Here is an 11042-nt window from a genome sequence, read left to right on the forward strand (position 1 = left end):
CAATCACAAAGGTCACAGACAGGATATAAGACAATAAATTACTGAAGCCAAATGACTTTTTCCTCAGTTCATGATTTCAGTCCAGCTAATGTCAAAGGTAAGAGGTGCATTAGGCAAAAAAACTAAAGAAAATGAAATACAGAGAATATATGAAGTGACATATTGCTAGATAGAACATACCTTCTTCTTATAGGTGTCTGTCTGTGTGGTGATCACGTGATACTGTCACACATCAAACATTAAAAGCAAATGTTACCAGGTGAAGAGAGTTCGGAAACACCAATCCAGAAATGCATCATAACGGAAGTTTCAAAAACCAAGCACCTTAAAAATTAATTTTAAAATTGGATTGTTGAAGGGAATTCATCATCTTAGTTTCTCGACTTGCATGGTTGCATCAACCCTTTAGGATTCAGGATAGAACTGAATTGCTCTAGCCTCATACTCAAATGCCTTTTTGGGCTATAAATCCTTGACGCTTCCTAGATTGACGTTCATCCTCTATAATTTGAATTTCGATACAAGTCCATTACAATGTAAGGCTCACTTATTATGAGTCCCAGTGTGAGAATATATTCAAAGGTCTAAACATGCTAAGAAATTCTCAGAATAAGCGGGCCTCATTTTTTTGGGTTAATTTCACTTAACCCACGTGAATTTTGGGGGATACCCCCTACCCTCCGGACTTAGAGGTGTCTTACAAAACCACCCTGAACTTTGAGATTTTCTCACCGGACCCCCTACATGTAATTTGAAAATAATTAAAATTTTCTTAAGGGAAAAAATTCCAAACTTTGTCGTTTATCTTTTACAGGCAAGATACCCCCTCACTTGAATTTTGGAACATAGTTAATTTTCTTTCTCCTTTCCCTATCTCTTATTACGTCGTTCATCTTCTACTATTTTTGTCTATATTTTACTTATACCTATCAAGGGTTGACCCTTTTCTCTCCGGCTAAACACATACCGTCTGAATTGCCGTTTATCTTTTACAGGCAAGATACCCCCTCACTTGAATTTTGGATTTTTTTTTTTTCTCTCGCTAAAATTTCAGTTTTCTCAAATTACATCAAGAGAGTACGGTGAGAAAAATTCAAAGTTCAGGGGAGGCTTGTGAGACACCCAAAAGTTTAGGAGGTTATGTAAAATAAACAAAATCAGGGAGGTTATGTGCAACATTCCCCATAGTCCATGGGATTATGTGAAACTAACCTAAGTTTTGATGAGTTATAGAGCTTGCTTTGAGAGGATGAGTTAGAGAGCTTGTTTGAGTAAAAATGTCATCCTCAGCACCGATCAAAACTTCAGGATTCTCGTATGTAATGGCGAAGACTTTTGATATTGTGTCAGAGCAACCTAGGGTTAGAGAGCAACCTAGGTTTAGATCACACTGGCTATCAATTCAAAGTGTATCTAAAAAAGATACCGCTCTGCTAGTCTAGGTTTCAGCATATGAAAGGGCGCTCAATCTATAGGAACACGTTAAGAGTATACAATCATATCCCTCATTAGAACTTCGGAGTTTTGGTGATCTATAGGAACACGTTAAGAGTATACAATCATATCCCTCATTAGAACTTCGGAGTTTTGGTGTAATGGTAGGGACCTTTGACATTACTTATATCAAATATCACATGTTTGTGGGTGATATCAAATTAGGCTAATTGTTTGAGACCTAAAAACCTTTTTTCATTCAGTCTAGGTCAAATTTAGATTCAATAGTGATCAATGAATCTTAAAGAGCAAATAAGAAATACTCTATCAGTCTGATTAATATTCCTAAGAAAATGACTAGCATCTAACCATGAAGTGATGGCAATATGTACATAGTTGAGAATACATAGCAAGTAAGCCAGGTCAGAAATGGATCAAAATTTGAGGTCCAACAGGTCGTCCAGGTGTTGAACATAATATGCAGCAGGTTATTGAGAGAAAAAGGTCTATCAAAGTGCTACCAAATGATGTCCTCCATTCTTATCGAGACAAAAAGGTCTATCCACAGGGAAGGGAATGAATTATAGTTACATTAACAAATTTAACACCATTACAACAACAGAGAATGAATAACATTACTTTAGGAATGAAAGACAAATGCCTAATTGTCCAGTCTACTATGAACACAACAGTCATATTAAGTGTGATTGCATGATGGAAATTAACACTATATTTACTTTGTTTGTTGAAGTTTTATGATTTCTCTGATACTTATTGTTGATTTCATAAGAAATAACTTAGAGCTCCTGCAATTACCAATGAAAAAGAGTACGGTATTAGGAGTTGGATTGTACATACTGTAGTACTTTATTTCAGAATAAAGTTTTCATGATCAATAAATATGCTAGAAAGATGAATAAAGAAAGCGAACAAAATAAAGTATGAAGGAAAAAGTTCATATAAAGATAAAAGGTGATTTTATCTACTTCCAAAATGTGTCTACTTATAATTGACTTCTCTAGGTATGAAATTAGCAATCCTACAATGAGACTCTTCATGGCACGATTCCTTTTCCAAATATGTGAACAGCATGGGAACATATAGTTCTATGCTGCACTTTTGATTCACGTGCATTAGTATGTGACACACTTTGTTTTACGTATAAGATTAAGGTAATACAATTGGTTGATAATTTCCACAAGTTCTCACCCTTGGTTGCTGCTTGCTACAGTTATCGCATTTAGTCAAGGGCTATATAGTAAATCTCCCTCATGTTATCATCAAGCAAACATGCAGCAAGCCATAACCTATAAATATTGCAAAGCTTCCTAGTGAATGAGAAATAAGAGAAGCGTTGATGATTTTGAGGAGAAGATTGATGGTAAACAGACTTGACAAAAGAGGGTAATATACACGAAAATAAAACATAAAAGCACGATAATAACATCAACAGTTATATATATATATATGAGAAAAATGGGTATGTTTGGTACCAAGCACAAGTTTTTGTGCTCGGTAGTGAGGTGGTATATTCCCCTCCACTCATTGAAATCGAGGCCCACATTCACACGGGTTGGAGAGTGGTTGGGAATTGAAATGAGTGGATGGGAATAGGACACCTCAAAAACCTCCTTAGCCTAAAAACTAAAAACCTATTTATTGCACTAAATATCATTAAAGAGTGCAATAAATACCATTATTATACTGAGTGCAATAAATAGGGGCAACAAACAACCGATGAATCCAGATTCACTGGATTTAATCCAGATTCAATCCAGCGAATCCAGTTTCACCTCACATAACTGAATCTGGATTCACTGCAGTAAATCGAGATTCACTACAGTGAATCTCGATTCACTCATATATAGGGTGAGGATTTCCAGTTGAAAAAACGAAGACACGTATGAGTAAATCTCGATTCACTGCAGTGAATCCAGATTCAGTTATGTGAGGTGTTTGTTTTTTGAAGAATAATGACATTTATTGCAGTGAATACAGATTCAATTATGTGAGGTGTTTGTTTTTTGAAGAATAATGGCATTTATTGCACTCTTTAATGGCAGACAAATTTATTGCACTCTTTAATTAATTGGCATTTTTGCATCACTAGAATCTGGATCACTGCCAGGAAAAGCTCTATCTCAACCTCATTGTATGAGATAGATCCAAGAACGACCAGCACAGTGGTTTTAGTTTAGGCTAATGGAGGTTTTTATTAGAACTTCACCATATATATATATATATATATATATATATATATAATATTTATATATATTATAATTATATATATATATATGAGAAATATGGGTATGCTTGGTAGTCGGAGGGTGTCACATCTTTCTTCAGCTCATTCAAATATGGGACCACATTCACATGGGGATAGGGGAGTGGACTGGCATTGAACATCACTACCAAAGCACAAATTTTTGTGTGCGCTTGTACCAAGCAATTAACCCATATTCCTCTCTCTCTCTCATCCCCCTCCTCTCTCTACATATATATTATATATATATATATATATATCATATATATTATATATTATATATATATTAACATACATACATACATATGTATATGATAATATTATTCCATATGTATGTATAAGGTTATGATATGTATGTATATGTAGTATGTATAATATATATTGTATATACTATAATATAATATATATATATAATATATACGAACACTATGCTAAGTACGTACGTATTATAATACATATAATATATATATATTATATGTATGTTACGTACGTAGTTATACGTACGTTTATATACTGATATATACTATATATATATAATATATTATATATATAATATCATATACATATAATATATATACATTCTAAACACATTAACTATACTACATATAATATAAATACATATATGCATATACACCGTCATCATATATACATATATATAATATGTAATAATATTGTAATATATATATATTAGAACGTATGTCCTATATCATGTAATAATAATAACTATTAATCTAGATATATATATATATTATCATATATTATATATATAATATGAAGAAAAATGGTATACTTGGTACCGAAGATACCTTGTAGTCGATCGTGGACACATGCCTTGTCCATGAACATCACACCTAGAAGATGGAGCCTCACGCAACTCCAAAGGTCGTGATGTATGGACAGAGATGTGTCACATCAGTTTCTAGCCAAGGATCGTCTTCGGCCCAAGTATACGCCATGATTCCTCTCTCTCTCTCTTCTGCTGCTCTATATATTATAATATATATATATATATATATAATATAATATATGTACAATATGTACAATATATATAAACATATGCAGGTAGGACCGAGTCGTACTACATACTGACATATATATCTGTAATGTAGTATTATATCCTATAGATATATTATATACTATAATCTGTATAATAATTATATAATATCATGTATATCTAACTATAATTAATATATACTTATACTCTCACATGTAATATGATAATTCTATGTTTAATTTCATCACTTCTATAATCTCATCTTATTACATTATATTCTTACATATAATATAATCGTACTAATACATATACTATATCTAAATCATATATATTGTGTGTGGTGTGTGTGTAGTTGTGTAGTCGAGCTGACTACCGTGATGCTCCGGATGTCGTGTGTGTGTCGTGTGTGTGTGCTGTCGTGTGTGTAACACATGCTACAAATACAGTCATCAACTTCAATACGTAATATAATATATATTAATCACAATATTATATATAATGATAATATATACTATAATATATAATAGATCCCATAATCTACATACAACACACACACACACAATATATGAATACATACAGCATATAGTATACTATATATCAGATGCAATATGTTTTATAATACTATTACGATATTGTACATATATTATCATATATACTTAATACACTACTATATACATACAATCAATATAAGTAGATAAGATGAAGTAGGGAAGGAGAATATAAATATGGGTAAACCACTTGTAGCGTACTACAATGAGGATCCCTATTGGAAGTGATATTATTATATATGATAGATGTATCATATATATAAATATATCTATTATTAACATATAGTGCTATTATCAACATTGTATATCTATACATTCTGAAACACTAATACATATTCAAATATTACCTAAAATATATTCTGTATTGTGGTGTGTGTGGGCACTCTCTTCTCTCTTCGTAAGTAGCTATACCTCCATAATCTACTAAGGATTGTAGTCTAAACTGAGCGTCAATAATTCGTATTACTATCTACAACTCATTAATACCTACGGGTTGCTTTGTTAACTACTACACACACATCCTACACACCACATAATATGGTATATCTCGCCATTTTTAATTCCTATATATAAAAATATATTATAATATATATATATTATATATATTAATAATTATATATATATATATTAAATATATATTAAATTAATATATATAATAAATACTATCTAATAGTGTTAATATGCATATGTAATATTTTATATATCTATAATGTAATAGTTCGCTTATAGTGTTGTTATCGTGTGTATGACGTATGTATCAATATACGTTACGTATACATACTATATAATATATATATATATTAATATATCTATGTATATATTAATTATATACGTACGAATTATGTACATATAATGCATATATAAAGATAAATATATATAAACCCATTGTACCTCTCCGCCTACTACTCCTTTGTATGTAAATTAATCATATATACTATATTAATATTATCTACTTATCATCATATTTAATCAAAAATATAACTATACATAATCACCATATACATTAACATACATGCAAATAATAGCTAAATACCAAACTATTAATAGTGGAGTTGAGTGTATGGTGCTGTCCCTCACACTCACCGCATAACAATCACATATGTATAAAACATATATAACATAATGTATTAGTATTAGTGTATGTTATCTAATACTATTAATAGATAATAGAATATAGACTAGATATAGAAATGAGCTGAAGAGAGTAAAATACTTATTGATATGATCACACACCTTACGTTGAGATAGCTAAACCCAACTTATATTCACAGCCCCACACTTATTTTAAAGCCCCTTACCTAAATTGTATCTAAGGGCCTTTGAGCATGCTATGAAAGGATTTGTATGCTGTAGACGAGACGAGAGAGAGAGTTAAATATGGGTATGATGTCGTGCGGTACGCGAAGTCACGAAGACATTTTGTGTGTTGTAGTGGAATCGATAGTCACCACATACTACACGTCCATCACACTATCCTATCGTGAATTAAGTTGGTTCAAATTTGACAGTGAAGAAACGCTATCGTGACCCACTATATATATATCAACTTACACTATGATAACCTACACTACATTTAATAATTTCCCTATCACATTATATATCATAATATATATATATATTATATAATATACCTCACTATTTTACCCATCTCATATATTATAACTCTATATATACAATCACCACACAACCTCTCTCAATGTATCGAAGCACGGACATCGCAAATAACATAAGGCGCGTGTCGGTCTGTAATCGTGTCGGATACACTGTCGAACACACGTATACGCTATGTATTTTTCTTAGATTATGCCCTAGTGTGGCGTTCGGTTGCGTGCTTCGGATCCGTTGTCCGTGCTACATAGTATACTTATGTGTGTGTTGTCGCCGGCCGTCGTGGAGCCGGTCGTGTGTGTGTGGTGGTGTATATACTACTATTATATATATATATATATATACACACACACACACACACACACACACACTGTGTGTGTGTGTGTGTGTATACACACACACACGTGCGCGCGCGCACACACACACACATAGATACACATATATACATATACATAGATATACATAGATATACATATACATGTACATATATACATGTACATATGTACATATATGTATGTGTGTGTGTATACATACATACACACACACGCATATACATATACATATGTATATATGTATAGGTATGTATGTATGTATGTATGTATATACACATATACGTATAGATGTATAGCATACATACACATATATACATGTATAGATGTATATACATATACGTATACATGCATGCATATATGTATATATATGTAGAGAAAAATGTAGGAACTTGGTATTTGTGCTTGATAGTGAGGTGGCTCATTCCTATCCACTCTCTAACTCATGTGAATGTGGTCCCCCATTTGAGTGTATGAGAATGTGTCACTTCACTACCAAGCACAAAAACTTGTGCTTGGTACCAATTTCCTCCATATTGCTCATATATGCATATACATATGTATAGATGTATATGCATATATGTATATATGTATGTATGTATATATGTATATTGAAGGATGATGGAGATCCTATAAATTTTGAATGCATTCACTAAAGCTATTAATGGATCAAGATTTAGCTGGTGCAGACAAAAATACAATTTCATGAAGCGCTAGTGTTCCGTTGTTTTTCTCTATGTATATCTGATGGACAAATAATAATAAATGTCGTAAACATTTGATCTTGCAAAGGAATCAGCTTAAGATGCTACAAATACTTGAATAAGATTTTGATGACATATCACATTACCAGATTGAATGACATAAGCTCTAATTATCTCAAATGAACTCAAAAGTATACACTGCTCCCCAATTTGCAGCGAAGCTCTGCTTCTCGTATATGTAACTATGAAAGTAATGAATAAGCTTATATGGTAGGAAGTAAGAACCTTCCTGCGCTAGAAGTCCGAAAACATGTTCTGTGACACATAAATGATGATCCATTCTGATCTTATGATTTTTCAAACCTTGGAAACCAAAAAGAAAAAAAAAGAAAAAAAAGAAAAAAATAGTCATTTGAAGAAATCTTGACCATTCATCAAATGACTTCCGAACAAATCACTATCCAATACAGAACAAGGACACCTTCAATTTATGTCCATGGTTATTTTCAGATATACATGACATAGGTAAGATAGATGTTCCAGCATATCCCGTGTATTTTTGAATTATGGTGTAGGAAATTATCTACCAAATCATTGCATGTTCATTTTTCCCAAAGAAACACAAATGCATATATGCACACACATGTAACATACACTATATCAGGATGGAGTACGCATGTTCCGTTCAAATTAAAAAGACAGATTTGACACTTTTGCAGCACACATTCACCATTGGCCACCATTACTACATACCTTCATGGCTATATTTATCCTTTGAAATTTTGACCAACTCGGTTGATGTAACATCTAAATCCAAACTTCCAATGAGTCCATCAAATCTTGTGTTTGAAAGAGATACTGAATTCCTACTCTATATTCCCTCAACTGTGGATCTTCGTCCATGGCAACATCACCTAGTTCCCAGTCATCATAAGCGTGTCAGGCTACTCAGCAACATATTTTGATTCAGACTCTACATCAGTTCTTCTTTCAGCTCCATCTCCAATATAACATACTGATGAGACTTCTTCAACTTCTGACCTTGATATTTCTACTATTGCTATTCATCAGAGGCCCTATCATGTCAAAGTTGGAGTCAGACCATACAAGAAGAAATGGTTGCACATGAGCAGAATGAAACATGGACCTCGGTAGATCTTCAACTATGGCATGTTTGGATGTCTAGTTGCCATAGGATATTCCCAAACATATGGTATTGACTATGAGAAAACATTTTTGCTTGAAGCCAAAATGACATTAATACTATTGCATATTTCTTTGGCAACTATTTTTCACAAATTATTATATTAGTTACATATTAAGAATGTCTTTTAAAATGGTGTTCATAGTGAGGAGGTATACATGGAGTGATCACTTGGGTTTGTTGCTCAGGTAGAATCAACTTTTTATCAACATAGTCAGCAATGGCGGATTCTTCAAGTTGCATATGTCGATTTAGGGAGGATGAAATAAACCAAAGATACTAAAGTACGCTCCTAAGCTAGCCCATCAGGATGTAGTTAGAAGTCTTCAACATCTGAAGAGTACTCCAGAGGGAAAAGCTCTTGCATTCAGATGGTGGACATCATTGCATATTACGTTTTCAAAACAGATTGGACAGACTTTCCAATCATTAGAAAATCCACCCTTTACTATTATGTGTTTGTTGGAACTTGGAGGTAACATTGTATATCGGAAAAGTAAGAAGCACGATGTTGTCCCCAGAGAATGTCAAAATACTTAGCCATGGCTAACACTGCACGTGAAATGATTTCAATCAAGCTATTACTTGATGTGTTAGGAGTTATCCAAAAGGGTTTAATGAGGTTATATTGTGATAATCAAATAACTATCTACTTTACTTCAAACCCAGATTGCAATTGACTGTTACGTAATCCGAGAGAAGGTAGCTGGTATGAAGTATGAGGGTCCTCTGATAGAAACCAAAAATGTTGTACCTTATTCCCTAAGCTTCTTTGTAAAGATCAGTACAGTTTATTTATGAGCAAGTGAACATGTGTGACGTTATGCTCTACCTTGAGGAGTGAAGCAAGAGTTCAATTGTATTTATATTTAGTCTCATGCTCACTAGATACCTAGACTCGCCCTGTTGCATCACTATACAGAGAGGTAGATGTACTCAAATCATGATCAAAAGAAACAAAACAGTTATTTTAATTGACATAAGTGGATATTCCATCTTGATTTCTACCCTATTGAACATGAAAGAGTTCAGTCTTGAAGATCAACAAGCTTGATCGAATTCTTTTCAATGGACAATTGAAGTCCTGGCAACAACAACACAACGTTCCATGGCAATAAAATAAATATGTCCCGAACTAGAAGCCCTCGGCATAACAGGCCAGCAAGCATTAGAAAAAGATTGGGAATGAAGGATAAAAGGCAATGTAATGTAATTAATTTCGAAGATTGCAACTCACTTTCCTCTGACGAACATGCACCAACGTTTCATCCAAACTTTGCTCAAGACCGCGCAGTTCCTCGACGCCCAACTCATCAAGATCTTCACCCATCCTCTGCCTGCACATCATCAAAAACCAAAGTCACAAAAACAAATCATCTCCAAATTAACCGTTAATCAACCGTTCAAATGCACTTCCAAAACCCAATCACCTTATTTCCTTCCGAAGATTATGGTTACTTTCCTTCAGACTCCTCAGTGTGCTCTGCATTCTCTACACCAATAAAAACCCACGTCAGATTTCAATCAAACAACACCAATAAGAGATGGGTATCTGCCAATTTGCCTCGTATTGATCTTTCCACAAGTCAATCCCAGTAACTTGCTGGTATCGATCCATGATGCTCTTGGTACTGCAATCAATCGACTCCACAATTACCAAAAATAAAAAATAAAAACCCAATTCCATAAAACTCCAAAAAAAAAAAAAAACCAATGAGAGATTACTTGGTGGAGGGGCTGCAGTACTCAGCAAACTTGCCAGTATTCGAGAACATAACAACAGAGACCTCAGCGTCACAGAGAACGGTGAGCTCGTTGGCTTTCTTCATGATCCCGACCCTCCTCTTTGAGTAGGTGACTTGTCTATTTGTTGGGTTCTCAATCTTTTTTATCTCTATCCTCCCCCTCCCCATCTCTCTCTCTCTCTCTCTCTCTCTCTCTCTCTCTCTCTCTCTCTC

General features: G+C 33.5%; 1 protein-coding gene across 2 annotated transcripts in view; it reads right to left on the reverse strand.

Annotated features, from left to right (window-relative positions):
* The window catches only part of LOC109839573 (MADS-box transcription factor 16-like), a 36499-nt gene that overhangs the window by 25185 nt on the left and 272 nt on the right, over positions 1-11042 (reverse strand). The window contains exons 2-6 of one of the 2 annotated variants that reach the window (XM_020408057.1): positions 10810-11015; positions 10649-10715; positions 10515-10567; positions 10322-10421; positions 181-222 (exon numbers count right to left, since the gene is read on the reverse strand). In XM_020408057.1, the coding sequence (XP_020263646.1) occupies positions 181-222; positions 10322-10421; positions 10515-10567; positions 10649-10715; positions 10810-10997 (450 nt within the window). In that variant the 5' untranslated portion in view covers positions 10998-11015. Of the gene's footprint in view, positions 1-180; positions 223-10321; positions 10422-10514; positions 10577-10648; positions 10716-10809; positions 11016-11042 lie in introns of those variants that run through there. The other variant, XM_020408056.1, reaches the window with a different exon arrangement.

Source organism: Asparagus officinalis, chromosome 4 (genome assembly GCF_001876935.1).
Source record: "Asparagus officinalis chromosome 4, Aspof.V1, whole genome shotgun sequence".
In the NCBI taxonomy this organism is placed as follows: Eukaryota; Viridiplantae; Streptophyta; class Magnoliopsida; order Asparagales; family Asparagaceae; genus Asparagus; species Asparagus officinalis.